At 49.5% G+C, this 23,550-nt stretch overlaps 1 protein-coding gene across 3 annotated transcripts in view; it reads right to left on the bottom strand.

Moving 5' to 3' along the window:
* Positions 1–23,550, bottom strand: part of LOC119459390 (serine-rich adhesin for platelets-like) — a 299,849-nt gene that overhangs the window by 155,412 nt on the left and 120,887 nt on the right. For all 3 annotated transcript variants that reach the window (XM_049671415.1, XM_037721183.2, XM_049671416.1), the window contains exons 8-9: positions 13,450–14,365; positions 12,346–12,502 (exon numbers count right to left, since the gene is read on the bottom strand). In XM_049671415.1, the coding sequence (XP_049527372.1) occupies positions 12,346–12,502; positions 13,450–14,365 (1,073 nt within the window). The remainder of the gene's footprint in view (positions 1–12,345; positions 12,503–13,449; positions 14,366–23,550) is intronic.

The following is a 23,550-nucleotide window of genomic DNA, read 5'->3' as shown; positions in this document are numbered from 1 at the left end:
GTTGCAGGGCGCCCCTGCCTTTTGTCTTCTTCCACCGACGTTCTCCCCGAAACAAACCTCTTGAGCCACTCAAAAACTCGAGCCTGCGATAATGTCTTGTTGCCGTAAGCATCACAAAAGAGCTCATACGTCTGTGCACGGCCGGACTGGACTACGCACTCACTCTCGCCTTACGGCCTTGTGAAAGGGCTTGTTTGCCACTTGCGACCGCCGCTCCGCGGCGGCACTGTCACCCGACCCCAGCCCAGCCGCTCACTCGCGTTGCACTGAAGCTCGTTCAAGGCGGCGTGCGTCAGTTACAGCCGATTCTGTCGGCTAAGAATTTTCTCTTGTCGTTAAAATAGTTACTACTTATGAAGTCACTGATCACTGTGATTTAGAAAATCCTATTAGTGTTGTAGCATCCGCCGATTACCTCTTAATTCTGTATGATGACATCTATCGAAATCCCGCGAATTACGAGGAAGAAATTGTGGTGAATGAAGTTAAATTAGGAAAATATTTTTTTCTGTAGGATCACTGAAAATGTGTTCGCCCTTAGGTGGATGAACACACTACTGCAGGTTAGAAATCGAGTCTTGTCATATAGCCATAAAAGAACGGCTGGTTTATTTGAATATTATATATACAAAAAATAGGACATTTTCATGCACTTACAGTCTAATATACTTTCTCGTTGGCTTGGACAAGTATGATGATGGTTTGTCGTTTTTGTCGGTGACAGACCTTGCAAGGTTGACCGGAAGTAGCCGAAGGAACTTGTCAGCAATCAAATGTGCCGATCGCCTGCCTTGGCAGTTGTCGAGGCTTTCTGGGCAACTGAGAATGGGAGAATCTTCCAAGAAAGGTGTAACAATCAAATTCAGCACTTCGTGCATGTTCTTCCGGGGTAGATGTTGCACAGCATTCTCAAAAAAGCTTAGGATATTGTCCAAGAGTACAAGAAACCTAGGGTTGGGGTAGTGAAGGCCACTCTTATCTTGGTGTTTCACCAACTCAAACAAAACATTATCTTTGCTGGTAGCTGACAGCAGCATCACGCAGGCGTCATACCCATACTCGCTGATGAGCTTCACGAGGTAGCCACCAATGTAGGCCAAGCCAGAGTACGTAACCGATGGTGAGATATTGGATTGCTGTTCCTTTAGGCCAGGTGTTCTCAAGTACAGTCATCCCACGGAACCCTGCTAAGCTCCATAAAGTGCCAAGGAACCCCCCCCCCCCCCAATTAACCGAATGTCGAGTTATCGAGGGTATCAAGAAAACAATAAACAAATACTTCACTACATCATCACGCTTCTATTTACTCAATGAATCGTCAAATCTTGTTTCTATTTAGCACAAGACCAGTGCGGAAGCTGAAATTCTCTTCATCTCATGACTGATTAGCGCTAGCAGCGGCGAAGGCCTCGCGACATCCTTCGCGGCGCGCGTTTTCATCTGAGACATGCTTTGCACACCAACGGGCGCACATCTCAATTATTTTTTCGCCACTCAGCTGCTCGCCAACAAATTGTCCGTCCATCGCGATGTAGCTGGTGCTTTTTATCTTCGACAGCTTTGCACTGAATCAAAACGAAACTACTGCTTGCCGCAACCGCTGCAAACGAAACCGCGGCCGCTATCGACGATCATGGACGGCGACTTTACGGTTCAGAAGGCAGGCGGCTGACGCACGCACAAAGTCAAAACGAAACTACCGTTCACTGCAAGAAGTGCGGACGAAACTGCGGCCGGTCGCTATCGACGCTGCCATGGGAGGCGACTGCGCAGTTGTGAAGGCACGCAGCCGACGCGCGCATCGAGTGAAAACGAAACTACTATTTGCCGCAACCGCGGCGGACGAAACTGCGGTGGTTATCGACGCGATTAGAGATAGCGACTACGCACTTACGGAGCCACGCGGCTAGCCGCCAACGCGGTGTTGCGCGCGGCGATAAACGCAAGAATAAAGGTTTTAAAGGTTAGGCATGAAGCCGCTTACGATCGCCGCTGAGGACCACGGCGATGCGGACTACGCCAATTCGTTTCGGTTGGACGCTACGCCATTCTTGCTCTTCTGCGGCGCGCATTTGCGGCGCTCTGCATTTTTTTTTTCCTCCAACGTATACGTCAGTGCGCACACTATTGGCACCGACCCTATCAACAAATAGGAGAAACGCGCATGGTGGTAAGCTACGGCCTCCGAGATTCAAGTGTGAAAGCTTAGGCGCGCTGCCCGTTCTCAGAGGTTGGGTGACTAAAAGCTGCTTGCGTATTTATTGCGCAGTTCGCGCGTTGCTGTTACGCACTGTGATGTGCTTTTTGACACTCGGGCATGGGTAATGGAGGTTCTTTCGATCAAGCGCACCTCATGTTCGCCGTTTAAGACACTTGTCGAGAGCGGGACCAGGGAAAATTTATCAGTGGCTCGCGGAACCCCGAGCAGGTGCCTGCGGAACCCGTAGGTTCCGCGGAACCCACTTTGAGAACCCATGCTTTAGGCAATTCAGTTGATCAAGTACCTTCTGAGGTACATGTGCAGCCATCTTTTCGGCATCGTCGACGTCTGGCGCATGGAGCTGCATTGAAAGTCCGCTTTCCTTGACAATGTGGTCAAGTGCTGTCGTGACAGCCCTTGCATCTAGTGCGTCGTTGCCCCACAAATGGACCTCAGTCGCCCGAAGACAGTCTCAATGGGATTGAACGTTCTGGTCAATACATATCGGACACCCCTGTTTAGGAGGTACCGTGTCGTCTGCACCGTAGATTTTATAGTGAATAACAATGCATGAAACGTTTCGTCCGTGAAGGCATCCCCTCCTGATGCAAGCGATCTTTGTTGGACATTCTTCATAAAATTTACAAACTCATTTTCCAGCCAGAGCAATCGATAGTCGTCCTGCTGTGAAATGGCGTCACTTCCACTGCAAGTTGTATCATGAATGGCAAACCACTGTTTTATTTTCTTCATAAAATCAATAGTAGGGCCTGCTTCCTTGAAGGTTCTTGCAGCTGGGTCGCTACGAAAATTTGCTTGCAGATGCTGCAATAACTTGTGGCAAGAATACTTGTATGACTCGGAGCACGTTCATCTTCTCCATATTTGACGGGTACACATGCTTTCGCGTCAAATTTCTTGCAAGTTTCACCGTTTTGTGTTTCTGAAACTCGTACAGCTGCTGGACAAACGTTCCAGTGATCATGCCCGAGCCATCAGTAAGGGTCCGTTCAAGGAACTGACTGCAGATATTCTTCAGAATGTGGCAGGGATCAAAACTCAGAAAGATAACTGTGTCGTTGTCCAATGGGTGGCTCATGGTTGTAGAAAAACAACCATTTCCCAGCAGCTTGAATATAGTTTTGTTTGCGGAGTAGTTGTCGGTCCCTATGCGCACTACGACAAATCCGCACAACTCCAGTGCTGCTATGACTTCTTTGACCCAGGCAAAGAGGTCCCTCCCACTCAGCTGCTTGGTAAAATAATACGAGCAAGGGATTTTGTATGTGCTGGTCACACCTTCAAGAACAAAGCACAATACTCTATTTGCCAGGGTCCCATCTGCGCTGCAGGACGCGCCGTCGTTCGATCTGTCTTTAAATCCAAAAATGCTATCAGCCTTTCGATCATACAAGCACTTCAGCTTTATTGAAGCCTCATCAATTATCAATGACGCCATGTGTTGCTTGCTGCTCAACATCGACGCCTCGAGAATCAGTCTTTCTTTCATGGCAGCGCTCATTCCTGATGATATTGGGCTAGGGCCTACGTATTTCTGTATTGTGCACTTGGCGGGCAGTGTCAAAAATGCCCTTGCATGGTCATATCCTTTCGGCGATGCAAAGCGCCACCTGACGCATTCCCTTATGATGTCTTCAGGGTAGCTTGGGCGCTTTACGCCATAACATCGAATTTGATGCAAAAGGAAAGCCACCTTCTTTTCTCCTCTGTCAGAATCCTCGACGATATCTCACACCAAGCCGTAATTCTTGTCTTCACGGTAAGCGCTCAACTGTTTTTGTCCTTCTGCTACTTGCTGAGCAAGGCTGCCGCTCCTTGAGCGGTAGTAGGAATTTTGAGCACGGAGCCTCGCTACCAGTGAAACGTAATGACTCACTTGTTGCCGGTCGTTGTTAGTGGTCTGGGTAAAAACACTTTGAGTGCGCTCATTAGTGTGGTCTTCTGCACTTGAAACGTCTTGGGATGACTCTGCTTCATCGGCTTTTCGTTTATTTGGTCGAGACCGTGGTGGAGAATCCCTAGCCGTTGGTTCTTTACGAGGCTTTTTAGAGCTTGGTGCCATGTAAGAAGGATAATCCTCGAAGACTGTCGGCACGGCGCCAGAACAAAGTTTTCTGATACGGCACCCTTCAACATAATTGCGTTGAAGAAAGTGCCTGCTGCAGACTACTGTTGATGCCGACTTGTCGTTAATTATAAGATTTTTCCCTAGAAATGTTTCTTTTCCAGTTTGAACACAGCTGTTGGTCGACCGGAAATTGATGAAATGAAACACCAACAGTCTTCCCAGGCCGGGATTTGCAAAGTGGCACACAGCAGTAGACCATTGTCGTGGAGGTGGTGTCACGGGCTACGTAAAATATTGCGAACGTTCATGAAGGACTCACCACAACGAGTTCATCCCTGCTGAGTCCACATCTAGCATCACTTCACAAAATAATGTCCGACGGAAAAACTTCACATAAGTTCTCTGTGCATGACGAAGCTGCACTACACGTGGCACAGAATGGCGACTGGCTGAGCACCAACGTCGCGGCCTCCTCGAACATTCCAAACTGAACGCGGCACCTGCGCGCTCTCCCGAGGGTTACCAAGGGTGAGCGCGAGACGCCACCACACGGCGGGTCATCGAACTGCTCATGGAGGGGGAATGCCATTGTTCACGGGTCGACTGAGAAGGCCGTAAGGAGAAAGCGCGCGCGTGCAGTCCAGTCCGGCCGTGGTCTGTGTGGCTGTCTTGCCAAGCTTCACACAGAATTGTATGTTTACACGCTGTTCGAGGTGGACGTCCATCTCTCCACATTCACTCACAGTAGAATGCTCAGAGGACTAGTGACAACGTCTACATGTAGTGTCATCTAGCGGCTGCCAAAGAATTAACATAAATAGCTCAGGTTAGCCCGAAAAGATGGTGCTACACATATGCACCAACATTTGTTTTGGGGAATCATTTCTAAAGAAGAAAATAAAACAGTCTCGAAACTTTACGGACAAAGGTTGTATCTGCTTTCTGCTCGATCGCCACGGAGCTTCCTCGACACGATTCTGCTGTTTTCTCTGGACGCTGAAGATACCATAACCAAGACACTTTGCCTCGCAGAAGAAGCCTGCCGAATAGCCCGTGTCCGTACATTGGCATCGCAAAACTGCTCAAAGGATCATTACGATAGTTCCCATCAAGCCATTTATTTTGAAAAGGTTGACCTAGTGCTGCTATGGACTGCATAACGCAAGTGTGGCTTGCGCGGCAAGCTCTTGTCACATTATGTGGGCCTGTTCGTTGTTTTAGATCGCCTGCGCGACCTAACTTACGTGGTTGCACGCGTTTTATCTACAGATAGGCGTTCCAAGAAAACCCAGCTTGCTCATGTTGCATGCCTTAAGCGCTACTACCCCGCCACAGAACAGTGACTCTCCTAGTGGGCTTCGTCTGCGAAATGGAGATTGTAACATGGCAAAGAGGAGAAGATAGAAGAAGAGGAGAACGAAGAGCTCAGTGGCTGCCACAGCTACATTTCGGTGGCGACATCGAGGCGACCTCTCATCCATCTGGTCTTCATCTGTAAATAAACAAAGATCATCCGTAACAATATTTTAATTCCATGGCCAGTATTTTGTAGTGATGCGTTATGCTTTATTCTATGCTAGTCTTATCATCCACCGCTCATGGCCGGCTCATCCCGTTGATAACGTGAGCGGACCGTCGCTCTGATCAAGCGCGAAAAGCAAAAAAAGGCATTACCATCGGGAAGGCATCGCTACAAAATACCGGCCCATATTTGCTACTAACAATGCACGATGCCCTTGTTAGACACTTCCTCTTCTTGCTCCATTCCTGACGTCCAGCAGAAGGTGTACTGAACCTTGTCCTTGAATTAGACACCAAAAAACCGTCTGGCCCGGATAATATTCCGAAGTCCTTCTTAGTGCGATCTTCTTCATGGACTCCAAATATCTATCACTCTATCTATCACACCGCAGTCTAGGGGTATCTCATAGACCACCCCTTCAATACAGCTCCTGACAGGGTTGGTGTGCTGCTTCTGGCAGCCCTGCGGCCCATCGCGTGTGATACGAGGGCATAATTGAGCCAATTTGTTGGGAGCTGAAAAAACAACGGGAATGCCATATCCGGTAGCCACCTTCTTGAGGTTATGGCTCAAACGGTGAACATATGGGACTACCTCTGGCTTAACACGCTCCCTTTCCTTCGAGTGCGCCTTCAAATTGGCAGTGGAGGCTTTCAACTTTTGAAGCAGGGACTCAATCACGGAATTTAAGACAGATTGAGGGAAGCCAGCCCTTAACAGTCTCTCAAGCTGATTGGGAAAACCCGCCTGCATCATATGTACGCATGACTTGCGCAGAGCCAATTCCAGGCAAAGTAAAGCCAAACGATTGTAAAGCCAGACTGTGAAGCGATTCTGTCACAAAAGAGCGCGTAATCCAAGCGCGCGCCGCGTATCACGCAAGCCAGCGAAAGAACACGCCGGCCCCGCGGCAACTTCAAGAGAGGGGGAGAGCGCATACGCCTCAAGCAACAACGCTAACAACGGCGCCGAAACGTCTGGAAGAGACTCGACCAAGCGACGTTAACTGGAGAGAGAGAGAGAGAGAGAGCACACGCGCGCCGAGACACCTTCTCACCCGGCGAGTCGACAGACATAACTACAGCGTGAACGCGCGCCAACAGCATGAGTCATCACCCCCCCCCCCCCCTCGAGAATGTTCCGACAGCAGCGGTCGAAGGTACGAGAAAAGAGTAGAAGCTTCCCAAGCTTTGGCCATGCTACGAGATCACGACACCAATAAGAATGTTCGAGAACGCCTGTGGAAGCTATATAACCGCCGTGCGAGAATCGTTTAGTGGGAATCCAGGAATTCAGGAATTCAGGAGTTCAGTCCGCACCGGTGAAGTGATGTAACGTGAAGACCGAGTGTCTGCGGAAGAAGGGAATTCCCCGGCAAGCTAGTCGACGAGTTCATCGAGCGTCTGCATTTCCGGAAGAAGTTCTTTCTTCGAGATTTGCCCCCAAGTTACGCCGAGATCGTCTGACTTCCAAGACCAACACTGGTGAATACGATTAGACACTTAGTGTTCCTTTTTATTTTGTGTTTTACGTGTTGGACTCTCAGTGCTTGTCGTTATTTTCTTGTGGTTGTTAATACCCATCTGATTTGTATTGTGTTGTGTCTAGCCTAAGTGTGCAAGTGTGTGAGTAACTGCCTTGTGTGAAGAATATATTTTGTTGTTTTGACAACTCTGGGCTCTGACTCGGTCTTTGGACAGCAACCGGCGTTCGGTGGCACACTAGAGGGCCCACTCTTAATTGTCCTTGCTTTCGTGGGATTATTTTCGGAAGCTGATAAGTCGGCTTTCGAATTTAGTCCGGCGTCTGCGCCTCGTTCACCGGGGTCTGTGACAATATTTCTGGCGTCCGCAACAAGGACCTTTCTGGTGCAAATTGTGTGTCCATAGTAGGGAGAAAGAGCCTAGGGTCGTTTACATTGCTATTGTAAACGATTTTGAGTGTTGCACCACGTTTTGCTTACTTGTGTGCAGAGAGCAGTTCGATTGTTGAAATCTAGGCAGATAGTTTTTGCACGCGGCTAGATTTTTGAAGGGCATTATGGATCTCGAGAAATTAGTTGCCCTTGGTGAGAGGATGGGCCTTTCCGGAGCGGAATTACGGAAGTGGGTTAGCCAGAAGGAAAAAGAAGCTCTAGAAAGAGAGAGAGAAAGGCTAGTGGCCGAAAGGGCCAAGAGGAAAGAGAAGCAAAGGAGCGACAGATCAGAGAAGAAAGGGAAGCTGAAATAGCTGAGAGAGAAAGACAGAGACAGCATGAGTTAGAACTCGAACCCGACTTCGATTGCAGCAGCGTACAGACGCTCCCGCCCAGGCAAGAGTCGATAGCACTGAAAGGGAAGAAACTAGCTTCCGTCTGAACCCAAGCAAACTGCTTGTGGCATTCCATGAAAGAAAAGATGATCTGGATGCTTATTTCCATAGATTTGAGACACTTGCTAAAAGCCAGAATTGGCCAGAGGATCAATGGGCCACTGTGTTGAGTACGTGTTTGAGCGGTGAAGCACTTACTGTGTACGGTAGGCTGACGCCAACCGATGCCTCTAATTATGGAAGGGTGAAAGCTGCTCTACTAAAAAGATTTAGGTTCACCGTAGAAGGCTTCCGAGATAAGTTTAGGACTGGAAAGCCCGCCGATGGCGAAACTGCCACGCAATTTGCCGCGCGGCTCAGTCACTATTTTGATAGGTGGACCGAACTTTCAGAGACTGCACAGGAGTACGGTGCACTTAGAGAGCTTCTGATCAAGGAGCAATTCCTCATCAGTTGCCACCCGAGCCTGTCACTCTATCTGAAAGAAAGGAAAGCTAAAACGCTTCAAGATATGTTGGAATTGGCAGACCAATTTTTGGAAGCACAGGGAGGCACCAATCTCTCTAAGATCAAAAAAGAGGACCCAGAGGACACAAAGAAACCGGCATCCGATGAAAGGAGAAACCCTCAGAAGCCTGTTCCGAGGTGTTATCTCTGTAACCGACTGGGCCACCATGCTAGCAGTTGTCGGACCAACTTTACGCGCCCCAACGAGGTTAAATGTTTTAAATGTGGGCGAACGGGGCACAAAGCCGATTCATGTCGCAACGGAGTGAAGGAAACTCCCCAAGCATCCTGTGTGTATGCCCCGCCAAAACACCAAGAAGACATAAACGCCGGCTTTGTAGAACTACGAAATGGGAAAAGAATTCCGGTAGTTAACGCTGTGATGACACAACGCCCAGAATTTCCCGATAAGGGAATGCCCGTACTTGCCGGAAAAATAGCAGACAAACAAATCATGGTGTTACGAGATACTGGCACCAGCACAGTGATCGTGCGAAGGGACCTGGTCAAAGACAGTGAGCTCACGGGTAAAACCACTTTAGTTTACCTGATCGATGGTACGACTAGGAAGCTTCCTGAAGCCAAGATTGAGGTCGATACCTCCTATTACAGTGGGAATGTCACTGCGCTTTGCATGGACAGCCCACTGTATGACCTAATTCTAGGGAACATCGAGGGAGTTCACGCCCCAGACGATCCGAAACCATTGGAAGAAGAGTTGAAGATCGAAACATCGACGATTGAAGAGCCACGCGGAAATCCATCAGCAGCTGTTGAGAGCACCGTGGCAGCAGACAACCGAACTCAAACAAAGGTTCAGACAAAACCTTTCCAGCTCCTTTCCATGCCCAATTCCGAAAATAAACCGACCGGGACTCATAGCCAAGTCAAACAACACCATCGAAAAACCAAGGACAGGAAATTCAAATTTAAGAACCAATGACGGTTAGTGTGTGGTGCAAAGTGTTTTGATTGAGTGCACCGAGTGTTTATTTATGCATCATGGACATTGTGTTTGTTTGTGTTCTGTAAACTACCCTGTCATAGTTTTGTATACTTGTTGCACATGTTATATTTCAAATGTTTGCCTTGTTACGCGAGATATGAGTTTTTGTATAGTACAAGTGTAATCATTACGCGAGAGATGTATTATTGTATAATATAAGTGTACATGTTACGCGAGGGATCTATTGTGTAATCCAAGTGTACCTGTGTGACTTGTGCTTGTATTTGATGTATCGCGAGTGAAATATGAATTGTGGTGGACTGATTTATGGACTTACGGACTCATGTGTAGTGGACTCTTGTGCGCGCTTCTTTTGTGGTTTCTTGAATATTATTGCATAATATTCTTAAAGTGGGGGGCAGTGTCACAAAAGAGCGCGTAATCCAAGCGCGAGCCGCGTATCACGCAAGTCAGCGAAAGAACACGCCGGCCCCGCGGCAACTTCAACAGAGGGGGAGAGCGCATACGCCTCAAGCAACAACGCTAACAACGGCGCCGAAACGTCTGGAAGAGACTCGACCAAGCGACGTTAACCGGAGAGAGAGAGAGAGAGAGAGCACACGCGTGCCGAGACACCTTCTCACCCGGCGAGTCGACAGACATAACTACAGCGTGAACGCGCCAACAGCATGAGTCATCATCCCCCCCCCCCTTCAGAATGTTCCGACAGCAGCGGTCGAAGGTACGAGAAAAGAGTAGAAGCTTCCCAAGCTTTGGCCATGCTACGAGATCACGACACCGATAAGAATGTTCGAGAACGCCTGTGGAAGCTATATAACCGCAGTGCGAGAATCGTTTAGTGGGAATCCAGGAATTCAGGAATTCAGGAGTTCAGTCCGCACCGGTGAAGTGATGTAACGTGAAGACCGAGCGTCTGCGGAAGAAGGGAATTCCCTGGCAAGCTAGTCGACGAGTTCATCGAGCGTCTGCATTTCCGGAAGAAGTTCTTTCTTCGAGATTTGCCCCCAAGTTACACCGAGATCGTCTGACTTCCAAGACCAACACTGGTGAATACGATTGGACACTTAGTGTTCCTTTTTATTTTGTGTTTTACGTGTTGGACTCTCAGTGCTTGTCGTTATTTTCTTGTGGTTGTTAACACCCATCTGATTTGTATTGTGTTGTGTCTAGCCTAAGTGTGCAAGTGTGTGAGTAACTGCCTTGTGTGAAGAATATATTTTGTTGTTTTGACAACTCTGGGCTCTGACTCGGTCTTTGGACAGCAACCGGCGTTCGCTGGCGCACCAGAGGGCCCACTCTTAATTGTCCTTGCTTTCGTGGGATTATTTTCGGAAGCTGATAAGTCGGCTTTGGAATTTAGTCCGGCGTCTGCGCCTCGTTCACCGGGGTCTGTGACAGATTCCATGCTTCACAGTCTTAGAGTGCGCTGAGTCGTACTGCAACAATTCTTTTTTAGCTCGAGGGATGTACGCACAGCAAACGTGATCACTCAGAAGTGTTAGGTTAAGGTCTAAAAACTGCAACGTACTGTCCTTAAGAAGCTCATTAGTAAATGTAAGTCCTTTTGCATTTACTCTAAAAACTTCTAAAATCTGCTCAACCATTTCATGGCATGGCAAAGGGCACCTGTTGTCAATAACAACTAAAATATCATAAACGTATCTAAAAACTTGAAGAACATTGGGATGAGATGAAGTAAAAACATTGTAGTGCGTGGTCAAAGTAAGATAAAAAGATGTCACATAAGATGGGTGCTACACGTGAACCAATGCAAATGCCCTTTTTCTGCAAGAAAATGCCATGCTCAAAAGAAACAAAGGTGCTGTTGAGGTAAGCTTCCAAGAGGGAAACAAAATTAGATGCCGACATCTCCATTTGTGACACCAAGACCAGCTTCGCCACTTTCATCTATGCACTGAACAACCGCTTTTAGAAGCTCATGATGTGGAACCGAGTAAAAAAGGTCATTCACGTCAATGGAGCCTATTTACTCTAAAAACTTCTAAAATCTGCTCAACCATTTCATGGCACGGCAAAGGGCACCTGTTGTCAATAACAACTAAAAAATCATAAACGTATCTAAAAACTTCAAGAACATTGGGATCAGATAGCCATAGTCTATTGCTTGGCTTCCACAGAAATATTCAAAAACTTCATCCGAGCTTCTAGTCAAGAAAGGGTCATTAAAATCAAGAAGCTTCAGGGCTTTCAGCAAAAAACTGCTAACTTGGTATTGCCACGTACGGCGTTCACTAATAATCGTTCTAAACGGGACATCAGCCTTATGGGTCTTGGCACTGCAGAAAGCTGTAAGAGAATCCGTTTTGCTCTTTCTAATCTGTTTAGCTAGTTTTTCATAGCCAATTTCTTTACAGACAGAAATCATAGTTTTCTTAACTTTTGATAAGCTCTCTTTTACAGGTTTGAAATTCTTGTTGGATGTGCTTTCTTGAAAAATGACCATGTAGTTCCATGTCATACCTTGGCTCTCTGCGCATGCGCGGAAGTTAACTTTCCTTCTGTATGTTCTGACGCTGCCATTAAACAGTTGGTAGTTTGGCCGCTTCACTGTCTCCTCTCTTCTGTCTTCAACGTATTATCCAACCAAATCGTATTATCGGGAAAAGAAAAAGGAATCCCAAAAGCCATATTATGCAGAATCGTATCAACGAGATTCCACTGTAGTTATTTCTCCCAAAACGCAGCAAGCCCTGAAAAAGGAGCAACAAAAGGAGCAAGTGTTGGCAGACCTTGCAGATGAAGCGCCCCTTGGCCGGGTGGCTGCTTGTCCTTCCGGCACACACCGCATGAAACAAGCACAGGCAGTGTGTGCACAGCAGCTGCGGTGTCTGGCCCTGTGCTCTGGGGCACCCGAGACTGCACGGCTCGCACGAACTTTGATGAACACTGCATTGGTCAACGAGAGAGCTCTGCTTGCTTAATAATCGCAGGCTTGTTGTGAAATGACACAGCAAAGTGTCCTTCCAGCTGCATTCCTGGCAGTGTTGACATAATGAAAAACTGACGCTGTTCTGGCAATGGTAAGTGTTGAAAAACCAAGAAATCAGAGGCATTGATTGAAAGCCTACAGGCATTCCCAAAGAACTTGAAAGCAAATCTGCAGAGCTGAGGGACATGATAGACAGTGGACACAAGTGGTACAAGGATGCAGCATGTCCTCTAGTATGATCAATAGTAACATTTCATCATAAATAACAACAGAGTATGCAAGGCACACTGTAAGGATCCTACACCATATTTTCTAGCTTGCAGGTGGCGACAGCCATTGGCCAAGCTCATTCTCGGGAAACCGCCACTCTTGTGGCAACGTGGCTAGCACGCTGCAGCTACTTATACTGAGCTTCTTCCTCCCAGCATCGAGTCACGTGAGCAGGAACAAGTCACCGGGATGTGCGCTCGTTGGCCTCCGCGTGACCTCCCGCGGGTACCTTGTCCCACGAGTTCTGTTCTTACAGGACCGCAACGACTTGGCTACGCAGGACCTCTGCTCCCGTGACTTATCGTGCTTGGTGGATAGCTACCCGACCACCAGGCGCAGCAGGCGTGCATTGGTCTTGCAGCGAGTCTTTGCCTGCAAGCCGTTACTCTGGTGTATCTCAAATTGATATACCTGTGTTTGTTGGCGATCTGGCTCTGAAGCCTTTCAGAGAGCGTACGAACCCTGCTTGTATGGTGAGCATCACTCAATCAATGACCTTTTGCACTGTTGACAACGTGCAATATGTTTGTGTATAAAAGTTCTTGCCCTTTGGGCCAATGTGGTATAAATAAAAAGAAAATATAAAAGAGATGGTTGCTGCAAGATTTATAGTGAAAAAGAAAGAAAAACTCACGAGCTGGCTGCGACGACTGCCGATGATTTGCTCTGTGCGACACTTGGAAAGGCTGAACACTGAGCAGGACGAGGCAGGCTGCAGCTTGCCTCCCCTGATGCTTCCTCGTCTTCCAGGGATGCAGGATTGCGGGCGGCTGTAACCCCATGTGGCATCCCCTCACCCTCCGTGACAGCAGGCATCACACCATTCTGTCTCGCCTGTAGAAGCTTGTAAATGTCCCAGGCGGCCGTGTTCTGCCAGTAATCTCTGCGCACATTGGGTGTGACCAGAGCCACGGTGGTCTCCTCTGCTGACATCTTTCTGCCCCTGTCTGCTCCCGCTGAAGCACTGGGAAGTCCCTTAAGGAAATCCTTCACTAACACAACTGGGCGCTTCGACCCCATGCTCATAAATGCATGATTGCACGCATCAGAATTCGGTGCCCTTCCTTCTTGGCAATCCGATGTTTCCTGCTTGGACATCCGGAACTTTCTCAATGACTGTGGTTCGGAAGATGTGCAGCTTGTTGTCACCACCTCTGCCAAAGTGGAAGTCTCTTCCGATTCATTCACAGTGCCGCAGGTTAAAACGCCTCCTTCCTTGCTCGGTGACCAAGACCCACTTGCTAGATTGCCTTTCTCCTTGTTAGATGGGGGAGACTTCTGTGAACACCTCTGCTTTCCGAGTGGAGACCGGGAACCTTGTTCCAAATCCTTGGTGCTATCACCAGACTGTGTGTCCATACTTGGCGACGCCACTTTTCTTGGTGTAGAATTAAGACAGAAAGCCTCACTTGCAGAGGACCTCTGTGGTAAAGGTGTCTTAGGCACAGTTGGTGGCAAGCTATGAGCTTTGTACTTGGCTGTGTAGTTGAAACGCTTGGCGGTGCCTTTGTGGGAGCCATGTTGTGTCCGCAAATCCTTGTGGGCTAGCCCTGGGCAATAAAACAACATCTGTGAAAAAAACTGAGTCCAAACAAAAACAAGCAAAGAAGGAGGAAAAAAGAAGGCCTGTAAAACAAAGACAAAAGACATAAAGCCGAACCTACTTAGACTTGAACCTCGTTATAACGAAGTTGAAGGGTAAGACAAAATTACTTCGTTATATCCATTATTGCCATTTACTGCAATATATGGCCAATGGGGTGCACAATTGTAAATATCTAAATAAGAAGACGGCCTTGCGGCCTGCGGAAGCGCTACACGGCCATACTTGCGATGAAATTTGAATGAAACAACAAAAGAATCTTCAGCATGTGCAACACGCGACTTAGGACCTTACGCGACAGCCATTAGAGAGCCGCCTTCTGTTCCATTGTGATGGTCTTTTGCGTCCGCTTTCCACTTGGCTCATGGCAGTCGACCAGCACGTGGCACAGAACAAAGCACTCCACTGTGTGATTGAGGAGGCAAGTGAACTTCGCCGTGCCAGCTTGGCTCGGCCGGCTCGTGACCATCGAGACTGCACCGATGCCAATGCGATCTCAGAGGCCATGCCCAGCTGCCAGCCTGGGTGGCGCACCGCAGGGAGAAGGAGAAGTGAATTCCTCACCCACGAGATTGCGCCGGGGAGGTCTCTGAAGCCAGGCCCAGCTGTGGCTGCTCGCACAGCGCACCGTAGAGAAAGAAGTTAATGCACTAATCTTTCGCACCGCAGTGCGTAGCCGCACAGCGTGGTGCAACTCACGCATGCTTGCGCGTGACCCCCGAGATTTCGTCAGGGAGATACCGCAGGCCACGCACAGCTGCACCTCTCTGCGCAGCGCACCATGCAGAAGTGAATGCACTAATATTTTGCACCACCACGCATAGCTGCACCACACTGTGCGGCTATGCATGGCGGTGCAAAAGATTAGTGCGATAGTAAGCTGCTGCTTGTGCGCAGCTGCGTGCCGTGGTGAGAAAGACCAGTGTTGCTCAACGACGTATTCAACGCTGGGATGCGGGATTTTTGAACCACACTCAGGTCGCAAAGGTAGGGTAATTTTTGGTTTCAGAGATGAATTTAGTTCATTATTGCCATTGGCAGATAATTTTGCACATAATTTGTTTAGACAGTGCATATACAGTCGAACCTACTTATAACGATACCGGTCTTAACAATGTATCGGTTATAACAATGATAAGCTGTTGCACCGTCAACTTTTACATGTTTTCCATGGTGAAATAACCCGCTTACTACAGTGTAGACCGCTTATAACTTAAGTCGCCGGAGTCGCGAATATCTGCACTATAAGCGGTACCGCACTATAACCAAAACAACGATTTTCAAGCCCTGTACGTATGCAAAACATGTAAACCAAGCATGTAGACATAATTTGTACTATCAAGCGCACATCGCGATTACGTTTTCTCCAGTGAGCTGGCGAAAACATAATCTAGATGTAGCTGGTGCTCTTCAAGCTCGACAGCTTTGCACCGAGTCAAAACGAAACAACTGCTTGCCGCAACTGCTGCAGAAATAACCGTGAACGCTATCGACGCGATTATGAACAGCGACTTTGCGGTGCTGAAGGTACGCGCCTGACGCACGCACCGAGTCGTCCAGTCGCTGCAACTGGCCGTCAAAACCGCGGTCGGTATATATGCGATCATCGATGACGACTACGCAGTTACGAAAGCCCGCAGCCAACGCGGTGTTATGCGAGCCGGTAAACGCAAGAATACAGGCTTTAAAGAAACAAATAGGCTCGAAGCGTTCCGGCGTTGCTGTCGTTGCTGGCGATACGGACTCCGCCACTTCGTTTCGGTTGGACGCTAGTGCCGTTCTTGCTCTTTTGCGTCACACATTTGCGGCGCTCCTCGCTCACTGAGCTCCGAAAGTAATCCGAATTAACCGATGTGTGGCCAAATGAGTCCAAATTAACGAGAGTTTGATTGCATTGATAATGCAAACGCCGGCCGGCAGCACGCACCTTGTTGAGAAGCATGCTCGCTGCCGCCCTTGTCGGTGAGATTTTCCTGTGGAAGCCGCATTATAACCGGTATTTCGTCTCACGCGGCTGCACTATAAGCAGTATGCGTATACATAGAGTTCTATGGGAGGGTAAATGGGAGTTGGAAAAGGCCGCGTTGTGGCCAGTTCTGCACCATAAACGGTTAAGTTATAAGCGGTCTATACTGTACAATGCCCCCATACCACAATATCGGTTATAACAATGAAGTCTGGTTGCTGGGTGTCCATGCCAAAAGTTAATGAAATGCGAAATCCTTAAAAAGAAAAAGAGAAATTCAAGCTGCTGCATCCTTGCCCGCTGGCCCAACGGCCGTCGCGTGTTCATAGACTAGAACCTGTTTTCCAGCCTTCTCCGCATCGCCAGCCTCACGCGCTGTGCTCCCTACCCTTCCACCCCTCCGAACACGAATGGGCTGCGCCCACAGCTCCATGCCATGCCACCCTCCGAAACACGAATGAACTGTGTCAACTGCGCTGACAGCACTGCCATAAAGAAAGACATGGCACTGCTCCCAGATTGCTTGCTGGGCCCTCATTCAGTACAGTTCCGCCAACGGATAAGTCGCTCGTGCTCGTCTTTGTTGGCTGCGTCAAAGTTGTTCCTAACCACGTGGTTTCTCCACCTGGTTTCACTCGCCGCCAAAGTGGAAAGCGGCTGATCATCGGCAATGCACAATGTTGCTGTTGAAACGAAAGCGCACTGCTATAGATTTGGAAGCGAAGTGGAGTATCGTGAAGGACTATGAAAATGACAAAAAAAACTGTGCAACTTGGTGAAGAAGCACGGACTATCGCAACCAAGAGTGTTGACAATCATCAGCTTGGCATAGAAGTTCAACAAAGAAAACTGCTCGGTAGACAACAGAGCGCAAACGCGTTCGACAAGGTGCCTCTAAGGAGGTGTGAGAGGCCCTCTACGAGTGGTTTCTCAGTGCCCGTGCCATGAACTTGCCCATCACTGGGCCAATTATGGCGACAAAGGCAAAGCAGTTTGCCCTAATCATCAACAATGTGGACTTCCACCCAGGTTGAGGCTGAGTAAATCACTTCGAAGAGAGGCACGGCATTGTTTACAATGCTGTCACCAGCGAGAGAGCTTCGCTTCACGTGGAAGCTGTGGGAATCCTCGGGTCCCATAACCGCCGCACGGGCAGCGAACGTCGCGTCAAGTGCATGCGTGCCAGGGAGAGTTGGGAGAGGGGAAACTTTCCTTCCGGCGGGCGGCGCGCGGGAATCGCAAGCGCTATCAGCGCCACCGGGTGGGTCACGTGAGATCCCGCTGATATCGCCCGGGTGTCTTTGGTCTCCAGCAAGCGGCGGCGGCGGAATCCCGCCGTCGCTCCCGTATTCCCGCACGTGGTTAGTCAACCGCGTTCTTGCCGCGGCAATCGCCGCGGCCCCCCCATATTCCCCAGTTGGTAAGTCGGAAGGCCTTCTTTACCTAGTGTATTTTCTCTTCGAGGGAACCCTCAGCGATGTCAAAAATAGCTAGCTGGCCTGCTCGAAGTGCTAGTTGCAGTCGTAATAAATGCTTTCCGAGTGTACACGTGGTTGTCGTCTATTGTTTCCTCGAGCTTGTACCGGACCGCAGTTGATGCGCAGGCATGCACCAACCGCGGGGCTCAGTGTGTCGAGGCAGAGGGCCGTTGGCATCCCCCCATATCCCGACATTTTGGCGTTCCCAACGTGGGGCAAGCTCTTGGAAAACGGGACGACGATCGGTTCAGATGCGAGGAAGCCTGAAGGCTTTGTCCAGACCAGCGTTAGGCCTCAACTGAAAGCGTGATTGCTAGCTAGATTGGGCATGTGCTTTCTTGAGTGCGAGTTAACGCTGCACTAGTGTCACCGAACTCGTGTAGACGCTGAGATTTGCAGCGAGTTTTCTCCTAAGAGTACGCCCGAAGCGAGTGAGTGCAGCAGCCGACCCGGTGGTCGATTTTCCCTGTACATATGTAAATAGCCTCCTTTCTGTATCTTTGGCTCTGGGAGCTGGGCGCCGGAAACACTGGCTAGGACGTCAGCGGGGCGCAGTCCCAGGAGTCTGCTGGGAAGCTGCGTGTTGAGCAGCGAGCGGGGACCACTTAGCTAGGCCTGCATCTCCTCGCAGCGGCTCATTGGAACCCTTTATGGGTCTTTTGTGGCATTGGTATCCGTCATGGACGCGATTAGGCCTAAGGCTCTGCAGAGCTGCCGGTCGCATGTTCGAAGACGACCATGCCGTGACATTTAGCGGGTGCAACAGCATTCGCTAGTTTTACTATGCTCGCCCGAGTGGAGAATCCTCAATCGAAATAGAAAGCTTATTTTGTTCAGATGGACTCATTATTTTGAGGGCTAACCGAAATCTCGGGGGACCAGAGAGTGCTTTGTTCATACGAGCATCGCCCTTTTTCGCGCTGTATCGGACCGGAAAAATTCGGTCGAAGCGAATAACTTCATTCAAACGAACTGGACCGTTTTTTTTTTCTTCTCGTTACCACATAAAGCTATGCGGTAGACAGGTGGTTCAGCATCGTGTCAGACGGCCGACGCTGCGGCGGCCTCTACTGCCTTAATTCTAAGTGTTTGTGGAGTGCATTTGAGCGACTTTGCAGAAAGAGTGAAGCCGCCTGGACTTGTTATTGCTGCCATCGTCCACGTCCCTGCCCGCTGTCTCGCCCTCAAATTGCAGCGGAGGCCCCTCCCTGTTCGCGGCCCGATGCAGTAACACATGGCAGCCACAATGAGGGAGGCCCACCATCATACACTCCCACGAGGATGCGTCGGTGCAAGGTTCATCGAGCCGGCGCGCGTGCCGCTTCGAGAAATCCTGACCCACTGTTCCCGGGTGGACATTGCGGCGCGCATCTTGAGGGCAAGCCATCTTCAGCCCCCATCATCGTCAACCACTGTGACGGCTGCCACACGTGGGCGGCCGCCACACAGGACTGTGCTGCCCATCAACGTGGATTCGGACATTTCCTGCCGGAGTTTACCATCGCATCTGCCCGGATACTTTGTCAATGCCGTCGTTCCAGCGATTTCTCCGACGTAGGGCAATATTTAAGGGTGGAGGGAAAATGTCGGGATATGGGGGGATGCCAACGGCCCTCTGCCTCGACACACCGAGCCCCGCGGTTGGCGCATGCCTGCGCATCAACCGCGGCCGGTACAAGCTCGAGGAAACAATAGACGACAACCACGTGTACACTCGGAAAGCATTTATTACGACTGCAACTAACACTTCGAGCAGGCCAGCTAGCTATATTTGACATCGCTGAGGGTTCCCTCGAAGAGAATAATACACTAGGTAAAGAAGGGCTTCCGACTTACCAACTGGGGAATACGGGGGGGGGCCGCGGCGACTGCCGCGGCAAGAACGCGGTTGACTAACCACGTGCGGGAATACGGGAGCGACGGCGGACTTCCGCCGTCGCCGCTTGCTGGAGACCAAAGACACCCGGGCGATATCAGCGGGATCTCACGTGACCCACCCGGTGGCGCTGATAGCGCTTGCGATTCCCACGCGCGGCCCGCCGGAAGGAAAGTTTCCCCTCTCCCAACTCTCCCTGGCACGCATGCGCTTGACGCGACGTTCGCTGCCCGTGTGGCGGTTATGGGACCCGAGGATTCCCACAAAGCGAAGCAGAAGTGGGTGAAGGAATCGCTGCCCCGCATCCTTGACGACTACGTTGACACCAACGTACATAATGGCAATGAAACAGGACTGTTCTTCCAGATGTTGCTGTCCAAGACGCATGTTCTCAAAGGAGACACGTGTAAGGGTGGCAAAAACAGCAAGCTGCGCCTCACTGTTTTTGTGTGCCAACATGGACGAGAGCAAGAAGTGCCCATCATTTGTCATTGGGAAATCAAAATCGCCGCTGTTTCCGTGGTGCTGTCGGGATACAGGTATGCTACCGTCACTACCGCAAAGCATGGATGAGGTGAGCATTTTTTCGTGATTGGCTCTTGCAGTTCGATCGACGTATCGAGCCATCTACGAGAAAAGCGGCACTCAACCTAGATTGTCGTAGTGCCCACCACTCCATGCCTAAGCTCTCAAGCATGGAAGTCTTTTTCCTGCCATCAAACATGACGGCATGCTTGCAGCCCATGGACGCCAGCGTGATCGCCCCAATCTTAAGGTCATGTATCGTCGCCGTGTCCTGAACAAGTCAGTCTTGTTGATCGACATGGCCACGCGGACAAGCAGGAAGCAACCAGACTTGAATATCAATCTATTGGTGGCTGTGCAGTTTATCCTTGGTGCGCGATCCGAAGTGTGGCTTCTATGGTGCCGAACTGCTTTAGGAAAGCGTGGTCTGTCCGAGACAGCAGTGACTTATACGAAGCCTGCAAAGCTCCCACCGACAAAGTGATGCCTGAACTTTGGTCCGCAGCCGACGAGGATGCTTCAGGACTCGGAGTTTCTACATGTGGTTGACGCATTAGAAACATCAGAACTTCTGACTGATGAGGTGATTGTCGTGAACATGCTTGCATCGGATAGCGACAGTGACAGTGAGAACGGCGGCAATGACGCGGTGGGGCAGGCTGCCTCAACGTTGTCCTCGCTCCTGCAGATGATTCAGTCACTGCGGGGCTTCATTTTAGCGTGGGACCTTCGGCTAGACTACGTGGAGCACCTGGATACCATGGAGAAGGATGTCGGCAAGCTTCGCGTAAAGCAAGCAAGGTTGACGGACGTGGGGTTTTCTCGTGCAAGCCAGTGAGAATCTTATCTCAGGCCCAACAACTACCGTTACATGTCATTGGCTGGCCCCGGAGCACTCCGGCAGCTGCTGTTTGCGCGCTCTACACAAGGGTGACGTGCACTGTACACTGAATAAAGGAAACTAGCGAGGTAACAACAGAAAAATAAGCTCCCAAAGTTTATTAGCGTAAGTATGGCTTAAGATGCACCGCATTCAGGTGGCGCACAACGCCACTGTGATTGCATTTTGCCGTCCGGCACGACCTCATAGCCCAGTGTGCCAATACGTCGAACGATCTTGTATGGTCCGAAATAACATGGACCCGTTTTGTGTCCATTGCTGTTTTAAGAGCGGAGCTGTTTAAGCCGGCTGTAATGTGTGCCACCTGCCACTCCGTTGGCTAGCAACCACCTCGCGGAGCATCGCATGCTATGCTCGAGAGAGAGAAAGAGAAAATGAGAGCAACAGAGAATGCACACGTCGTGCGCTTCGCTTGGGAGAGAGAGAAAAAATGAGAACGAGAGAAAGTGTGCTCATCATGCTCTAGGTTTAGGAGAGAGAAAGAGAAAATGAGAGCGAGAGAGAGAGAAACAAACTGTAGCAGCACCAACGAGGCAACACACAGCGATGCTGCCGACGCCATCCACACTTCCAAGTTTCACCGCATTGGCGCCGAACATTTGCGGTGTCCGTGACTGCAGCAGGTGCCTCTGGCGGCGGCTCGACCGAGCTTCCACCAGCTGCGTACTACTGCACATGCGCCGTGACGTCATCCCTGCGTGTTGTCTGCTGCGCGCCGCCCGTACACTGTGCATAGCTTTCGCCCCAATTCCCCTACGTGTGCTCAGATTGCAAGTGCTTCGCGAGGCGTGCCCCGATGCCACAGATCACGAGAATACACTTCGTATAACTTAGCATCACTTCGTACAGCCAGGACCAGCTAGGAAGCTATCAGCTCCACTGTGTCTTTAGCTTTGCTCCACTAGTGCAAGCTACCCCGAATTCTTTATTTATATGAATGATATAGATGCTGACCTACCTTCCCATGTGCACCTGTTCACAGACGATTGTGTGATTTGTTACGTTATTACTAATCAACAGGACTGTGCCATTTTGCAACATGAGTTGAACAGCGTATTTGAGTCATGCAGTACTTGGGGCATGCATATCAATTTGCAATAAACAGTGCATACGTCATTTCCAAAAAAGCAATCCGGTCACCATTACAAGTACTCAGCTAATTCCCGTGTGCGAGTGCAGGTACCTATCTTTATCCCCGACTTACCATGGCACCACTAAATTAAAAAAATGAGGTTACGTTCCCTGCATCAAAATAGTAAGCGGTTTCTTCCAGATATTAAACAGCTACTGTACGCAGCATATATTAGGTCCCCACTTGATTACGCCTCTACCATGCGAGATACCTGGCTCAGAAATGACATTCAGCGAATACAAAGAGTGAAAAATTTAGGGGTTCGATGTTTTCAGAAATTACACTAGATAATTCATAGTAAAACAAGCTAAGGAGAACCTTGCTTGTATTTCATTAGGGAAACTTAGGAAGATGCTAAGACATTTCATGAAATTTCTTCATTATATTTTTCATTGTCAAACAGCTATGAGAGAATTAAGGTGCAAAACTTTAAGATTTATTATGTCATTTTTTTCCTGGCCAATTTCGGATTGGAACCAGCTACCCCGAGAAGTCACCACCACCACTGGAAATTATAACTTTTTTGCGTTGTTCCAGTAGTGCATTTACGTGGGCAATGTAATTATTAAAAAAAAATGTGGTTGATCCCTCTTATATAGGAATCGGTATAGAACACGAAAGTGAAACGTGTCTTCACAGAAGTAGTGTAATGTTTATTGCACATTGATATATAATGTCTATTGGTGTTTTGTGGCTAAAGCGCCCTTAGGCGTTGATGCACCCACGCTGACGCCTGGTGGCACGTCTCCTCCATCACGACTACCAACGTTGATGACCATGAGCAACCGTCGTGCATATGGAAGCTGCACTACGCTGCACACGCTAGCACAACGCGAAAGACGAAGCACGTAACTGACACACTAATACAACGCGCAAGACAAAGCACGTAACTGAATCGTCACCGAGTCAAATCAGCGCGTACAGCGCGTCGTAATTGCAGCCTCCGCGATCAACTTCAGAAACATTTTCAGAGCTAATTGCGGAGGCCACGCTCCGCTGTGCTGAGTACGGTGAACGCCACCTAGTAGTGCTTCTGCGAGAACGCGTTGGTAGTGCTTCTTGATGCCAGCGTCGCTTCGAATGCTGGCATCGAGGCGTCGTAGTGCTGAGACCACCGAAGCGTTCACTGTCGGTGCGCGTTAGTGTCATAATGCAGTACTTCTCTTTTCTGCTCGTAGGCGGCGGCACCGCCCCGAGCAAGAGCGCGGGTACACGGAGGAGTGTTAGATATATAAGGCGCGTCTGTGTAGCTCT

Source organism: Dermacentor silvarum, chromosome 7 (assembly GCF_013339745.2).
Source record: "Dermacentor silvarum isolate Dsil-2018 chromosome 7, BIME_Dsil_1.4, whole genome shotgun sequence".
In the NCBI taxonomy this organism is placed as follows: Eukaryota; Metazoa; Arthropoda; class Arachnida; order Ixodida; family Ixodidae; genus Dermacentor; species Dermacentor silvarum.
Note: the sequence above shows the minus strand (reverse complement) of the source record. Positions and strands in the feature narration are given on the sequence as shown.